Source organism: Stegodyphus dumicola, chromosome 11, assembly GCF_044657685.1.
Source record: "Stegodyphus dumicola isolate Sdum_Otavi_A_Nest chromosome 11, ASM4465768v1".
NCBI lineage: Eukaryota > Metazoa > Arthropoda > Arachnida > Araneae > Eresidae > Stegodyphus > Stegodyphus dumicola.
This window is the reverse complement of record NC_140778.1, coordinates 106,709,861-106,725,965: the sequence shown is the minus strand read 5'-3', so window position 1 is coordinate 106,725,965 and position 16,105 is coordinate 106,709,861. Positions and strand designations below refer to the sequence as shown.

The window sequence follows — 16,105 nt, the reverse complement described above, 5'->3', positions numbered from 1 at the left end:
TTCGTACAGACGCCACGAAAATTTCTCTTCAGAACTAATTTTAAAGCAGTTTTATAATTTTTTTGAAGGAAAAGAGTATTTTATTCTGTCCTTACGTACAGATGTCACGCAGAAACATCGTTAAATTGCATTCGATAGGGGTTAAAATGGATATTTTCGTTGAAATATGCTGCCTGAAACTTTTTGCGATTACAATACTTCCTTTTTACTTCGTACAAGGAAGTAAAAAGATATTAATAAAATATTATAATGTTTTGCTATTTAATAAATAACTATATTTATTATTGAAATAGCAACAACATATTTGTATGCTGTAACCGTTGCTCAGCAACGTAAGAAATTGTTTAAAATAGAATTCTGAAGTTTTACCAGCTAAGAGATGCATGAAAAATTTGTAACTAAAAGTCTGTATTCAAATTATCTATCTCCGTTAACTCAAAATAAAATTTATGTTTTACTAAGAAGATTATCTGTTATTTTGTCAATTACTACAATATACATTACAGTCTTATAAAATTATAGGACTGTAACGTATTTTGCAGTATAATCAAATCACACTACGTTAGTTTGACGTTACTACTTATTGCTTGGCAACAAATTCAAAAACTCAGCTAGCAGTTCTTTTTTGTTTTTTATAAATGCCGGGATGGCTTACACATATCAATTATTAACATAAAAATTCAATACAAATAACAGTAAAGGCTAAATAATAATTTTAAATACTTTTTTACCACAAATATCAATTATAATTTACGCTAAAAATTTTAGTATCAGTTATTTTACACAAAAACTTACACTATTTAAATATAATTCTGAAATGAAATGCTTAAATTCAATAAAAAAAATTTATGAAACCAAAAGTTAATCTTATATTCGGAGATCAGCAATATCCTTTTCCGACAGTTCTTTTCTCGAACGCAAGTTTTGGAAACCTTTAAAGGATTTGCGTCAAAATCTGGCTTTAAAATGACAGACTTCTGACATCCATTTCACCTAGAAATAAACAAACTCGGCAATTGTTACTAGCAAACTTGTTCTAAAAAATTGAGAAGCTTTCTGCGATTAGACCAACACCATCGAAATTGATAATTGCACTCCTAAATTTCTAGGATCTCGGTGAACCTCCAATTTTATAAGACTATACTGTATTTTGCAGTAATTAAAAAAATAACAGATATCTTCTTATAAAAACATAAATTTTATTTTTAGTTTACGGAGATAGATAATTTGAATACAGACTTTTAGTTATAAATTTTTCATGCATCTCCTGGTTTGTAAAACTTCAGAATTCTATGTTAAACAATTTATTACGTTGCTGAGCAACGGTTACGTCATACAAATATGGCGTTGCCACTTCAATAATAAATATAGTTATTTATTAAATAGCAAAATATTACAATATGTACCAAATTCGATTAATATTGAGGTATTAAAATTTTGAAAGCTAATTTGTTAACTACTAGTGCGAATTTTACAAAACTTGGCACTTGGGCACAATTTGAATCGAAATATGAAAGATAAAAGAGGTATACCATCTCCGAAAACGTTCGCTTTTTATCAGAATACCCATGTTAGAACAACGCTGTATATAAATCTAATAGTATATTTTGTTTCCCAGCTGATTGTTTAAAATTTATGGGAATGCCTGTAAACGAAATTTTACAAATTGATTTATTTATTTAGTAACTTGCCTGATATTTTGTAACAACATAACTTTAAGAGGGAAAAACAGAATTTGTCTCAAAAGGTTGTGAACATTGTTGCTAAGATTTATAACAAGAGGAGATAGATAGGAAGATGCATCTATATCAATGGATTGCTTAAACTACTTCCTACATCAAATGATTACTTTGAAATTCTTAAATTTATTTTGTATTTTATATTATTGTGATAGTTTTATAGATTTGTAACTAATATAAATTTTGTTTTTCATGAGAAAGTACATAACGTGATCTTTTTATGTATAAATTAACTCTTTTTTTTTTTTTTTTTTTTTTTTTTTCTACAGAAGCGAAAGAGGAAAAAAATCGTTGCAGCAACGAGTGTGGACTTGGATGGTGCATAAAAAATGGAGATAAACAAGGGTGCAGCTGCAATACTACATTTAGCGTGTATAATACAGGTAAATATAAAAAGCATTTGATTATTGAAATATATTCTCTGATTCTTTTTCATAACTACCATCTTTTTCCCCATGTGTAACGTGTATACGAGCCAGTTTCCCTTAGAAAGTCCTCCACGAAGGCATCCCTCCTCTTAGGCAGATAGCCCTCGAGGCTTTGCCATAATCACACACACACACACACATAACTACCATCTTAATTACTTCATTAACACATTGGAATTTACTTCCAGTTTCTTAAATTTCGCATTTTTTTCAATTTTTAATGAAAATTAAAAATAATTAGAAAGAAAAAAGAAAACAACAATTTTAAAATTTTAAATTACCGTCCAATATTTAGAAATACCTTTGACATTAAAAAAACTGAATTGTAAAGCTTTATAAAAACTTCTAAAAAAATGCTATAACAATTACCTTACATATGGCATTATAAGTATCTTTTCTTAAAAAAAGCTTCACATGTTGATAGCAGTTATTAATTCGTTTGCGATAAATTAAATATAATATGTATTACATCAATTTAATACATTATTAAAAGATTAAAAATTTAAATTATTAACAACTGCGTTTATTATTTTGAAATTGCTCAATTTGTTAATCAATAGCAGATTGTAGAAAGGGAAAAGAAAAGAACAATTTGAAAACTATAATTTATAGTCCAATATTTATAAAAACGATTGGTGACATTACAAAAAATTAAAATTGCAAAGCATTACAAAACTTTAAAAAAGTATGATACATGGCATATGGCATTGTAAGAAATTGTAAGAATCTTTTTTTTTTTTAAAAAAAAGCTTCAAACTCTTAATATCTGTTCTTAATTCGTTTGCGTAAAAGAGTAAAGATTTAAATTATTAACAACTGAGTTTATTACTTTTAAACTGCTCAATTTGTTAATGAGCCACAGATTGTAGAAAAAGAAAAGAAAAGAACCACTTGAAAATTTAAAACTTCAGTACATTATTGAAAAAAAATTCGTTGACGTTAAAAAAATTGAATTGTAAATCATTAAAAATCTGTAAAAAAAAAAAAAAAAAAAAAAAAAGAAGAAGCTTTAACGGCTACGTGACATATGACATTGTAAGTATCTTTTTTTTTAAAAAAAAAGCTTTAAATATTGATAGAAAATATTAATTCGTTTGCGATAAATTAAATATGTGTTACATCAATTTAATACATTATTAAATGAGTAAAGTAAAGATTTAAATTGTTTACGCGTTCATTGTTTTGAAACTGCTCAATTTGTTAATCAGTCACAAATTGTAAAAGGGGAAAAGAAAAGAACAATTTGAAAACTTTACATTACAGTCTAATATTTATAAGAAAAAGTTGTTCACATTAAAAAAGTTAAAATTGCAAAGCATTATGAAACTTTTAAAAAAAGATGCTCTATCAGCTACGTGACATATGGCATTATAGGTATAAAAAAAGCTTTAAATGTTGATAGCAGTTTGGGATAAATTAAATATAATATGTATTATATCAATTTAATATATTGTTAAATGACTAAAGTAAAGATTGAATTACTGATAACTGCGTTTATTACTTTTTAATTGCTCAATTTGTTAAATCAATCGCAGACTGATTGGATTTGAAAGATGAATTAAAGTTATTTCCTTTCACGCAGTGATAAAGCATTGCTTTTAAATCCATCAGTTTGTTAACTCCTAACAAACTAATTAGGGTTTAAAAATTAATTAAAGGTCTTATGCTTTGCCAAATAGCAATTACCTGATGATTCGCTATGCGCGAAGATGAAGATTTTATATTTTGCGCAGAGGCAAGAATTGCCAAGGATTGCAATTATATTCTTTCTGTTTTCCTCATTCTCCAATTTTGGCAGGAAAGGATTTTGTACTTTTAGAGAAAAGGCCGTATCAATTATTAAAATTTTATACTATTACTAAACGTTAATAAAAACTAAACGTTACTAAAACGTTAAATAAATGCCAAAACAGTTATCTAACATATTTAGCTTTCCCATCATACATTGATTTTTATATAATGGAGTTTACGTGTTTTTATGTATTTTTAATTATAAACACAAGAGTTAATTATAATCGCTGAAAGAAAACAAAAAATAAATTTCAGTCCATCTTATAATTTCTGCTTATGTATTTGCATAATAATAATAATTTGCAATAATGTATTACTCATGACATTGTATTCCTTTATACATTATAGGGTCTTGATTATTTAATTATAAAAATGGAAGAATCTACTAAGTTCACAAATACATATAGCGAAAATGAATTTTACATGAAATGTTTTCTATGCTTCAACAGTTTTCTCTGAAAAGTCGAATGTGTGTGTATGTGATATGAATGCAAAGATCATAGTTTTCAGATAGAAAAACAAATCACTTCACTTCGGTTTCACGAATTAAAAAAAAAATTACCTTTCTTTGAAATTTAAATAAGTAAAAAAAAATCTGAAAGGTTCCAGATTTGAAATTACACACAAAAGGGCCTTTTTTTAACATTTGGAGTGTTATTAAATGTCATTTTCTTTGCACTTAAACCATAAAATTCAGTTAAAGAGCAATATTTGCAAAATAATTTTAAAATGAGTATATCTTTAGAATTTCCGATATACAGTCTCGCGAGCTGGAGATAAAAGTGTTTTTTCTGTACAAAGTTGCCATTGCTCGCTTTGAAATCCTCGAGTTTGTTAATCAAAAATTCGTTAAGGTTCACAAAATATGAAATCGATAATAAAACAAATTCTAAATTTCAAATTTGGGCTTCCAGATGCCCATATTCGCAGGAGGATTACGTTATTCCAAATTAGATGGCTCTAAATACCTTTGTTTTATCACAATGCGAGAAATGTGCATAGATTTATGCAGATTCTTCATTATTCAAATTTCTTTAAGGTGGCAACAATTTGAAAAGTGAAACAACGCTTGCAGTGAATCAAGGCAAAATGGCAAAACGAAATTAATAGTCCTTCTTGGCAAATTACCCCTTTGGACTAATTCAACTCTAAATTGCGTGAAAGAAGTAGTGTTATGACAGCTGAACTCAATTTAATTACAATAAGCTTACACATTATTCAGCTGCTACTTCCTTTTTATTTTTAATTCAATGTCATTCAGTCCATTCTTAGTCTACCGTCATCATAGTCGACCTCAGATTCAATATCAGTTTCATTTGAGCCATTTTAATGGTTTGCTAACACATAATCTTCCGAGTTTCGTAGGACATTAATGATGCAGGATTTTTTTAAATGATTGCTGAGTTATTCTTACAAGAACTGATCTTTTATCCAATTTACGAATGTAATGATGCCAACAATTATTAACCTAAAACAGGCTTTAGTACTGAACGGCATATTAGTTTCGAAACGGCATTTTGCGTTGAATCACTATAAAAGGCGTATCACATTTCAGATTGTTTCCATCAAATATTATCGCCCTGTATTTTATTTAAAGAAATTAAATAATGAAGATTGTGCATAAATCTACGTACGTTTCTCGCACTGTGATAAAACAACGGTACCTAGAGCTATCGAATTTTGAACGACGTGATCCTCTACCTGAATATAGACAACTGAAAGCTCAGTTTTGATTTTCGGATTTATTTTATTGACTACAACCTATTTTGTAAAAGTTTAACGAATTTTTGATTAACAGAATGAATGATTTCAAAGCCAGCAGTGGCAACACAGTACAGAATGAAACATTTTTCTCTCCAGAGCGCGAGAATGTCTATCAGAAATTCTAAGGATACGCTGTTTTTAAATATTTTGTGATTTTACGGTTAAATTGAATTTTATGTGACATAAGCACAAAGAACGGGATACTTGATGAATAAAGTCAACACACAAAACGTTAATAATGAAAAGACAAAAAAGTTTGGAAAGCCAACTTAACAAGAAAACCGAACATTGATATGATGGAATGAAAAAGATAAAAAAATAGAAAATGCATGCCAACATTTAACGCTACCAAATGCTAAACTTATGCTTTTGTACTGCTTGTAACATTTTTGTAATTTTGCTGTTAAATTGCAAGTGGCATAAGGGCGAAGAATATTATGCTTAACATTAAAGCTAAAAAGACAGAAAAATGGGGTGTTAGTAGGAACGAATGTAACAGCAGACTTGTAGACTGCGAGCTCAGCGAAAGCGTAAAAAAAGAACCTTAACGAACCCTTTTGGACGACCGCTAAAAATCTGAAACCTTCCAGGTTTCTATTAGTTTATTTATATATTTTCTGAATATGCTAAAATAAAATTGTCTGTTGCGCTTAGGCAAGATTCATAATCTTTTCTCAAATGGTTTTTAAATAGTTTTACTACTGAAAAGCTGAATGGCTGTAATTGGCTAATTAGACCACCACAAATCAAAATCATTGTTACTATCCGTTAGTACAATTTTATTCTTGATCTTTTCAAAAAATATCCGTAAATTGCCTTAAGTACAAGAAAACTACGAGGAGTTTCATGCCGTCTAATTCAGGCTTCCAAAAGCTCTGCCATCATCTATCCATTTTTTTTTTGTTCCACTCACCCGCAATAAGAGTTTTGGGAAGAAATTTTACTCTTTGATGCGGTGTTTTGATTTATAGTTAAATATATTGTTAACTTTGTTGCTTACTTCTTTGTTTTTGATTTAGATTGATAGTTGGGGATTCGTTATTTTGATTTAGAGTTAAATAGAGTGATAACTTTGTTACAGTGATGCAGAACGTAACAGTTATGTGTTGCTTCATGCAAAAACCACAAACAGTGCGGCTGTACCGGATGGCAGAGTTTAAGGGCGGTACAATATTTAGAATTTAGAAAGATACAAGGCGGTAAAATTTACGAGATGCATAGATTGCACTAGGGGACAACAGTGGTACAGTGTTGTCCCCTAGTACTAGGGGACAGTGATACAGTGGTTAAGACCGCTGAATACTGGTAGTTTGCCTAAGATCTGAATCAAGGCAAACAAGTCATTTGTATGTGTGTTTTTCGTAGTTTTCACCACGTGTAATATGACTACAAGCCAAGTTTCGTTAGAAACGCCCTCCAGAAGTCATCCTTATCAGAATCCTTACTAGAAGCCATCCTTACCTGCCCAAATAACAGCCCTCGTGTACTTCGTTTTCTTCCAATAACAAACTTGGTACCAGGTGACAAATACACCGCCCCTACTTATAATCTTGATTTTTTAACATTTTTAATACTATTATTACTATTATCACCACCTGGTGGGCGTTTATAATACTAGCAATGTGATTTCGGGACATGTCAAATGGATTCTGCTTCATCAACACTTCTGATCTGATTAAAATCATACTTTCTTTTTTTTCCTTAATTCGATCACATATTGCTTAAATTTTATCAGTTTTCGCTTTGTTAAAGTGGGCAGGAATTTCTTGAAATGCAGAAGTTCTTCATTATTATGAGAATCCTTTACAACGCATGAATCCGTGTTACTAGCTGCAAGTACCTTTAAAATGTGTTTCTTCAATTTCAAAAAACATGAATATTTTACATTCTAGTTTATTACATGCTAGTTTACTAATGCTAATCCTTCTACGTATTTCTGAGTTAGTCGTAATGCTGCTGCATATATTCTCTTTAAGTCTTTCAAAGAACTTATTTATTACCACTCACGAAAGGGAAATTATTATTCTCGCAGTGACAAACTAAGTAAGATAAAGAAACTCACTGATATTAAATGATATGTGACTGAAAGGATGATTGATATGTGTCGAGTCACATATCAATCATCCTTTCAGTCACATATCAATCATCATTTAATTACGTCATTTTTGCACTTTTCTGCCCAAATAAAAATTTTTCACTTAAGTTCGATATCGTTACCTCTATGACATTTTGACGTAAAAAAGTGGATACGATGAATAATGTACCTTGGAAAGATATAAACATAAATTTCTATTTTTTAATATGGCCCACCAGCGGCCGAGCGGTAAAGTCGCTGAACACTGGTAGTTCGGTCCGAGGTTCGAATCCCGCAAACGGGCTGGCTGCATGGTCGTTTTCGTGGTTTTTCCCATGTGCAACGTGTATACGAGCCAGTTTCCCTTAGAAAGTCCTCCACGAAGGTATCCCTCCCCTTAGGCAGATAGCCCTCGTGTGCTTTGCCATAATTAAATACACCAACACACACCAATTCTATTTTCAATGAATATCCATTATTGTAATAAAATAGCCATGACATTTCATTTAAAAAGTATGGGGAAAACACTCGTCACTATTCTAAACTATCTGCTTAAAAACGAAGCGTTCGGTACCACGGGCAAACCACGAAGAAAATTCTCCAAACTGGGTAAAAAGTCAACGATGTAATACTTTCGTTTCTTTTTTGGAGTGGTTTGTAGAGACTTTTATTTATTTATTTTATTTTATTTATTTTCTTTCTTTCTTTATTTTTGAAATAAAAAAACACGTGAATAATCAATTATGCTTTTTCGCGACTCGATCTTCAAATCTTCTTATTTCTTCAGGTCTTCTAGACATGCGAAGCACTCGCACCACGAAGGCACTTAACAATCATACAAGTTAATTTATGTTATAAAACAGATCAGAAGTTTTAATTTTATGTAGTTTTGTTTTTCAGTTTAAGAAAATAAAAAATTATTTGAAAAAATATTTGTTTATTACAGCTTCTTTCACTGCAAATTTTATTTCCTTAACTTTTTAAGTTAAAATGTTTATTTTCTCTTTACAGAAAAGGGTAAATGTGTCCTCAAAAAGACCTTGTGCGCTAGCAGGTTACTTACAGATGACTTGATGAAATGTAAATGCACTGGCATTTATAAGTATGCATCAAATGGCATTACATGTGAAAGTAAGTATGCTTACATCCCACATTGTTATTTCATCTCCACTCATATTAATTGAATACCTAACATCGACTTTCTCATGTCTGTTGCACTTTCCATAATATTTGCATATCATAAAGCAGGGATATCTTACCCATGGGCCATTTGGGCTCTCAAGGACTGTTCAGACTGACGTTTATCTGAGTTAAAGGAGACGACTGTCTTAGCCTACCCATCTCCAATAATTAGCATAATTAAGCTGTAATATCGAACCACTGAAAAACATTAGAATGTCATTTAAAAACAAACCATGTTTTTGTGGTAAAATTCCTAAGTTAGAATAATGTTATATATAAGTATTCAATATATAAATCTGTGTTATATAAGTCTACATCCTAGGTCACGTATTCGAGATGTAAAAAATGCAAGCTAAAACTTGTCACTTAGTAAACAAGGAATATACGACCTATCGTTTTTTTCTTTTTGGAAGGGGGAAGGGATTATTCAACATTTATCATTTAATCATCAGGTTTGTATACATAAATCTGTAGTGCAAACCAATCATCCCATTGTAAAGGTGTCAAAGCAAGTGAAAAAGTGCTCTGCAAAGAGTTATTGTGTTATTTAATATGTTAATTTTTTTCCTGAAATTTTTAAAGTTCACATAAATACATAAAATTTATTAATTATGTAGTAAATATTCTATAAGTGACAAGATTTTAAATATTTTATGATATGAGTGTGTAACATTGTCATAAAGTTTTAGATTTTAGATGATTATTAAACACCACTTTGTAAAGAATAAATTCTTTTAGTACATTAAAATATATACGTAGTGTTAGAATGACATTAATCGGAGCAATGAACAGAGCGAACTTTCAAAAGAGAAGGGAAGGGTTCTTTTTTTGCAGTTCCCCAGAGATGTGATTTTTATTGCACATGCGCTATAAGAAGACATCAATGTTGAAGAAATGTGGGGGGGGGGTAAAATCCCACACCATGTTTTTCCTCTTTTATGTATTTTTAGCGCAATTTTTTTTCAGGAAGGTGATGATGTGGAACCCCCCCCCCACACACACATGCACAAAGTAAGCTAATAACTGCAAATATAAGAACTGCACTAGTTCACCAAAAACAAATATGTCCGTTAAAATTAATGTGTTTTAAAGCATTTATATATATATTAAATCAAATCACAAAATAAAATGCAAAATACGTTGGCCCATTTTTTGTATAATTTTATATCATCAATTACAGAAATGAAGCAATCACGTTTACTGTATTTTAAGCAAAACGTTCTGAAATATTACACTTCATTTGATTCCATATATTTACGCATTCGTATTCAGAAGACAGAACTAAACAGCTCTACTTTAGTACACTTCTTTAAAGAGAACATTTGGATTTGCTTCCTTCAGTCTTTAGGAACCCACCAAAGGACGAATGGTAAGATCGCTAAACTCTAGTAGTTAGACTTGGGTTCAGTTCCAGCAAATGAGCTAATTGATTGGAAGTTTTCATGGTTTTCTTTGTGTATAACGTGAATACAAGCAATTTCCTTTAAAAAGTCCTCCAACGGTGCATGCTAGCCCTTAACCATGTAACCTTTGTTTGCTTTGCTGTAATCCAATTAACCAAAGTAAGGCATCCTTCATCTATTGAGTTTACAATCAATAACAAATGTTAATTTTAGCTGATTAATCTTTCCAGAGGTGATGCTTTCAACTGGTTAAATAATTTGTGAATTAAATGAAAATTGTTAGTCCAAAGGGACTTTCCCTGAAGGACTATTGTTTACGTTTTTCAATTTTGCGTTGATTGATTAAATTTGCATTTAACTTTTCAAATTGTTGCCACCAAATGTTAGAATCCTGCATTATATTTGAAGAAATTAAATAAAGAAAAATCTGCATGAATGTATGCATATTTCTCGCATTGTGATAAAACAACGGTACCTAGAGCCATCGAATTTTGAATAACGTAATCCTCCTACGAATATGGGAATGTGGAAGCCCAAATTTGAAATTTGGAATTTGTTTTATGATCGATTTCATATTTTGTAAAACTTTAACGAATTTTGATTAACAAACTCAAGGATTTCAAAGCGAGCGATGGCAACGTTGTAGAGAAGAAACATTTTTATCTCCAGCGCGTGAGTCTCTGTATCGGAAATTCTAAAGATACGCTCATTTTAAAACTATTTTGCGATATTGCTGTTAAACTGAATTTTATGGTTTAAGTGCGAAGAACGTGATATTTAATAAATAAATGTAACACACAAAATGTTATAAAAACGCTCCTTTGCACGTAATTTAAAATCTGAAACCTTTCCGATTTTTAATTTTTGTTATTATTACTATTATTATTTTATCTCAAAATCACTGAAATTCAGAACCTGGTGTACTTATTTGCAGTAATAATTTATTTTGTTTTTGGTTAATTTCATTAATAGAAAGATCATGTGCTGACGACGATGCACAAAAGGACTGTAAAGAAAAAAGTGCCGGTAAATGTGAGGACAAGTGGACAGATCAGCAGATACCCTATAAATGCAGATGTACTGGTGACTATAAGGAAGATTCGCATAATAACGATATATGCACAGGTAACGAAATTTTTCAATTTATATAGCATCTATGGAAACCAAATTCCGAAATAAAAATGTAAATATGTATTAGATTTTACTATACATTTCTATATTATACATACTCTTAAACAAATTACTGTTTGCACAAAACATATTTTTAACCAGTGTCTGAAGGCATAATTTGGTGCTATAATAACACGCGGTCACATATTAAAACAAATTTCTACTTTATAAGATTAAATAGTATTTCCATTCTTTATTTAGGAACAAAATGTCATTTAATAGAACAATCGTCAGATCGCAGAAAATTCTTACACCAAACATTTCGTTTTACTACAGTCATGTGGCGTCTACTGCATACTTTTTACCACTATAAAAATGTTTATATGACTTCCTTTTTAAACTATACAAAATTTTTGCTGCCTTCCATTTAAAGTTATTTCCTCAAATTTAATTGGAAATATATTTCTCATCCAATTAATTCAGGTCTCACTTCGCGGCAAGGCAAAAATACATAAAAACCCAAACTGTCTTCATTAAGAATTGAAAAATATGAAAAAACATAAAACGCGAATGCAGCTAAAACAATTAAAAAACAATTTTTACAATTAAAAATAGCGTTTCTACGCAAAAACAAGCAATTCGGCAGCGGGCAAGAAGACAGATTTTTCAGTGCAGAAAAATCTATCTTCTAGAAGTTTGCTTTTTGTCCCACCGAGAAAAAAGATAATGAAGGTGCAGAATCTGAATTCACTATTCTTCTAAGTGTAAACAAATATGGTTGCTCCATTAGACTTAGTCGCTCTTAAACAAATTTTAAATTATTAATAATTCTACAACTGTTGCATGCAGATTAACTAAAGGCATAAAATCCTTAACCGGAACAGGTGACAGGTGACGGAGGACGGGGACGCCTGGCGTCTAACAGAGGTAAACAGGCATATGTCCCACACCCTCCCCTATCCAGACGCAACAACTCCCTGTGGCCCCATAAGGGCGCACCGGGAGTTTATCGATACTTCAACATAAATTACTACTTACTCATAAATTACTGCCTACTGATAACATATAAATTCTGCTTTTTCGTAAATTATCGCATACACATAAGTTACTGCTTGTGCTTGTACCTGAATAACTGCTTACACATAAATTACTGCTTACACATGAAATACTGCTTACACATGAAATACTGCTTACATTAATATGACTACATTAATATGGTGCATTAATATGATGCTCAGTTACATATACATGCTACATTACACGTTAATTTGATACATAATTACACATTATTATGATACAAATACTGAAAAATACTGCTTACACATTAATATGATACACAGTTGCATAATACATTGTACATATGGCAACATTCAGATCGCAGTTCACTCATATTGGGTTATTCAGTGCGGAGTATGAAACAAAATGCTGTTTCAGTTAAAGAATATACTACATAGTTGCAATGCACCGTTGCGTTACACACATATACTGTTGCACTATACATAACTGCTACTTTACAGATAAGTTACTGCCTGCTGATGACACATAAATTATTACTTATATAAGTTACTGCTTGCACTTAAAATTCTGATTACACATTAATATGATACATTATTACATATCATTGTACATATGGCAACATTCGAACCTTAACCGGAACATAAGAACAACATAATTCGATCATTTTTAATGCAAAAAATGCACAATTTACCAACATATAAGAATAAAAAACACTGAGTTCTACGGGCCGAGTAACAGATCGGGTGTATATATATACTTTTGGTTCGGCCAGTTATAACCAGTTAAAGAAACCACATGTCCTATATACAAATTTGAATGTTCTGAGGTTACGCGTTTTTGAGTTATACGAGATGCACACATACGTACGTACAGACGTCACGAAAAAATCTCTTATGAATCCATTTTACAATTCGCTTTGGGACAAAGATTCTTTATTCTACCTCACGTACAGATTTCACTCAAAAACGTTTTTAAATTGTACTCGATAGAGATCAAAATGCATATTTTCGTTGAAATATAATACTCGAAATTTTTCGCGATTGCAATTCAGAGTTTACTTCGTACAAGGAAGTAAAAATAGAATGACCATACATTCTATTTTGTATGGAATAGTGTCGTATTTTCGAGTTGTTCTGTCATTAAAAAAAAATGACAGATTTGTTCAATTTTTAGTAAAGCCATAAACATACTTGATAAATTATCAGTTAAATTACTGTTCATAGTCTTCAGCCATATATAAAACGTCTAAGATGGACTCTGTTCTGATTTCGTTTCTGCAGAAAAATATCTTGCGAGAAATTTTTTCAAATCCCAGACTGAAATTTAATTGTCATTTGCAAAAGATCAGTTGTCCATAATAAAATTAGGCAAGCAGCAACTTTGTGTTTCGCAGATTTTCAGTCACATTTTTATCGATTTTGAGGGCAAACAAATACAGGTCCCTCTTCAGCAGGAGCAAAGAAATCGGCCTATGTCCCAGTCAAAGATTCTGCTTTTGGGCAGATTTCTCTGCTCCTGATAAAGAGGAACCTATGCCTATTTATCCTAAAAGTCTTGATTAAAATGAACGGAAAACACAAGGCTACTCGTGTCTTGAGATGTACATTTCATTAATATAGAAAGATAATATCTCAGTCACAGAAGTAAACCTTGAAAATGATTTAAAAACCAGTAAATGAAATACTTTGAAAAATTAAGAAATAAAGTAGATTCTAAGAAATGTTCTAGTGGATTCTATAAGAGGTATTTGAGTAAAAAGAAACACTAGCACATATGACTGAAGAACTCATATGGGATTGCTATGACACCTAGTAGTGCATCTCTTTTTTTTCTTTGCAATCGGCCGCACGAAACATGTATAAATATGCATGCATATATGCATGGAAATTCTAATTTGTTTTTACAAATTAAGAGGGGTGATAGTACTCATCCAGATGAGCAATAATTACCATAGAACATTGGGTCGCATTCCACTCTGAGAGAAAGAAAAGAGGAATATTAGAATTCCAACCTGAACTTACAACAGTGTTGGGAGAGCGAATGAATGAGACCAAAAGTTGCGCAATCAGTTTAGTGAAAGACTCACAGAGTACACAAAGCGGATAAAACCGAAAACTTGGCGTTCGAGTGTTAATTCGAGCTCAGACTTTGATGGCAAACTCTCAAATGTAGATCTTTCGTTCGCAAGGTCTCAACCTCGCAAACGATTGCAACAAGTTAATTATTTAATCAAGAGCTGAATATTATCAATCAACTCCAACTCAAGGTAGGTTTGACATACGTATATTGGTCTATTAACCACTTAGACCAATATACATATGTATCCAATATACCTATACCAGCCAATGTACCTATGTATGAAACGTTTTTTTAATTATATACTGAAGCATATATGCATACGCCCTTGTTTGGCCACGTCAAAACCTCATACTCTCCATTAATATATTCCCGATGCAGCCCTCGCAGGAAGCCGCGAGGGTTGTGTTGTTCTAGATAGCTGCGGGTACCGGACGTTCTTTGGGACGACACCCGACTTGACATATAAAGCCGTCCGGGTGTCCGCGCCCTGCATTCTGAACTTCCTGTACTGCGTTCATTCTACTTGAAGCCCTCTTCTATGGGACACGAAGTTCTGACAGCTGGAATGCAGCTTTAGCTTTTCATTCTAATCTCGGCTAACAGCGGAAGTTGGAGTTAGTTGATAATATTCAACCCTTGATTAGATAATTAACTCGTTGGAATCGTTTGCGAGGTTGAGACCTTGCGAACCAAAGATGTGCATTTGAGTGTTTGCCATCAACGTCTGAGCTCGAATTAACAGTCGAACGCCAAGTTTTCGATTTTATCCGTTTTGTGCACTCTCTGTGAGTTTTTCACTAAACTGATTGCGCAACTTTTGGTCTCGTTCATCCGCTCTCCCAACACTGTTGTAAGTTCAGGTTGGAATATATATTTGTTACTCGGATCGGTGATTCTTATATATTGGTAAATAGTGCATTTTTTGCTTGACTGAATTATGTCATTCTTATGTTCCGCTTAAGGATTGAATTATGTCGATTAAATGAAATTAAAGATGATTGAATTATGTCGTTCTTATGTTCCGCTTAAGGATTGAATTATGTCGATTAAATGAAATTAAAGATGATTGAATTATGTCGTTCTTATGTTCCGCTTAAGGATTGAATTATGTCGATTAAATGAAATTAAAGATGATTGAATTATGTCGTTCTTATGTTCCGCTTAAGGATTGAATTATGTCAATTAAATGAAATTAAAGATGATTGAATTATGTCGTTCTTATGTTCCGCTTAAGGTTTTTATGCCTTTAATAAGTGTGCACGCAAAAGTGTAGAATTGTCAAAAATTTTAAAAGGGTTGTTAAGTCTAACGAGGACACCATTTGTTTACATTTGAAACTCTTAATGGAATAGTGAATTTGGTCAGTTGGTGCACTTAGTTCAATGTCTTTTTGGCCAAGTGTGAACAAAATTTAATTTTTTGCATCGATAATTTTGTCTTCTTGCCCGTTAGCCAAATTGCATGTTTTCCAGTATAAACTCTCTTTGCAAAAATTGCATTTTATAAAATTGTTTTTAA

General features: G+C 31.5%; 1 protein-coding gene across 1 annotated transcript in view; it reads left to right on the top strand.

The window, feature by feature from the left end:
* The window catches only part of LOC118190411 (uncharacterized), a 161,034-nt gene that overhangs the window by 99,286 nt on the left and 45,643 nt on the right, over nucleotides 1–16,105 (top strand). Inside the window, exons 13-15 of the mRNA XM_085827050.1 lie at nucleotides 2,009–2,122; nucleotides 8,808–8,927; nucleotides 11,354–11,506. Of these exons, the coding sequence (XP_085683176.1) occupies nucleotides 2,009–2,122; nucleotides 8,808–8,927; nucleotides 11,354–11,506 (387 nt within the window). The remainder of the gene's footprint in view (nucleotides 1–2,008; nucleotides 2,123–8,807; nucleotides 8,928–11,353; nucleotides 11,507–16,105) is intronic.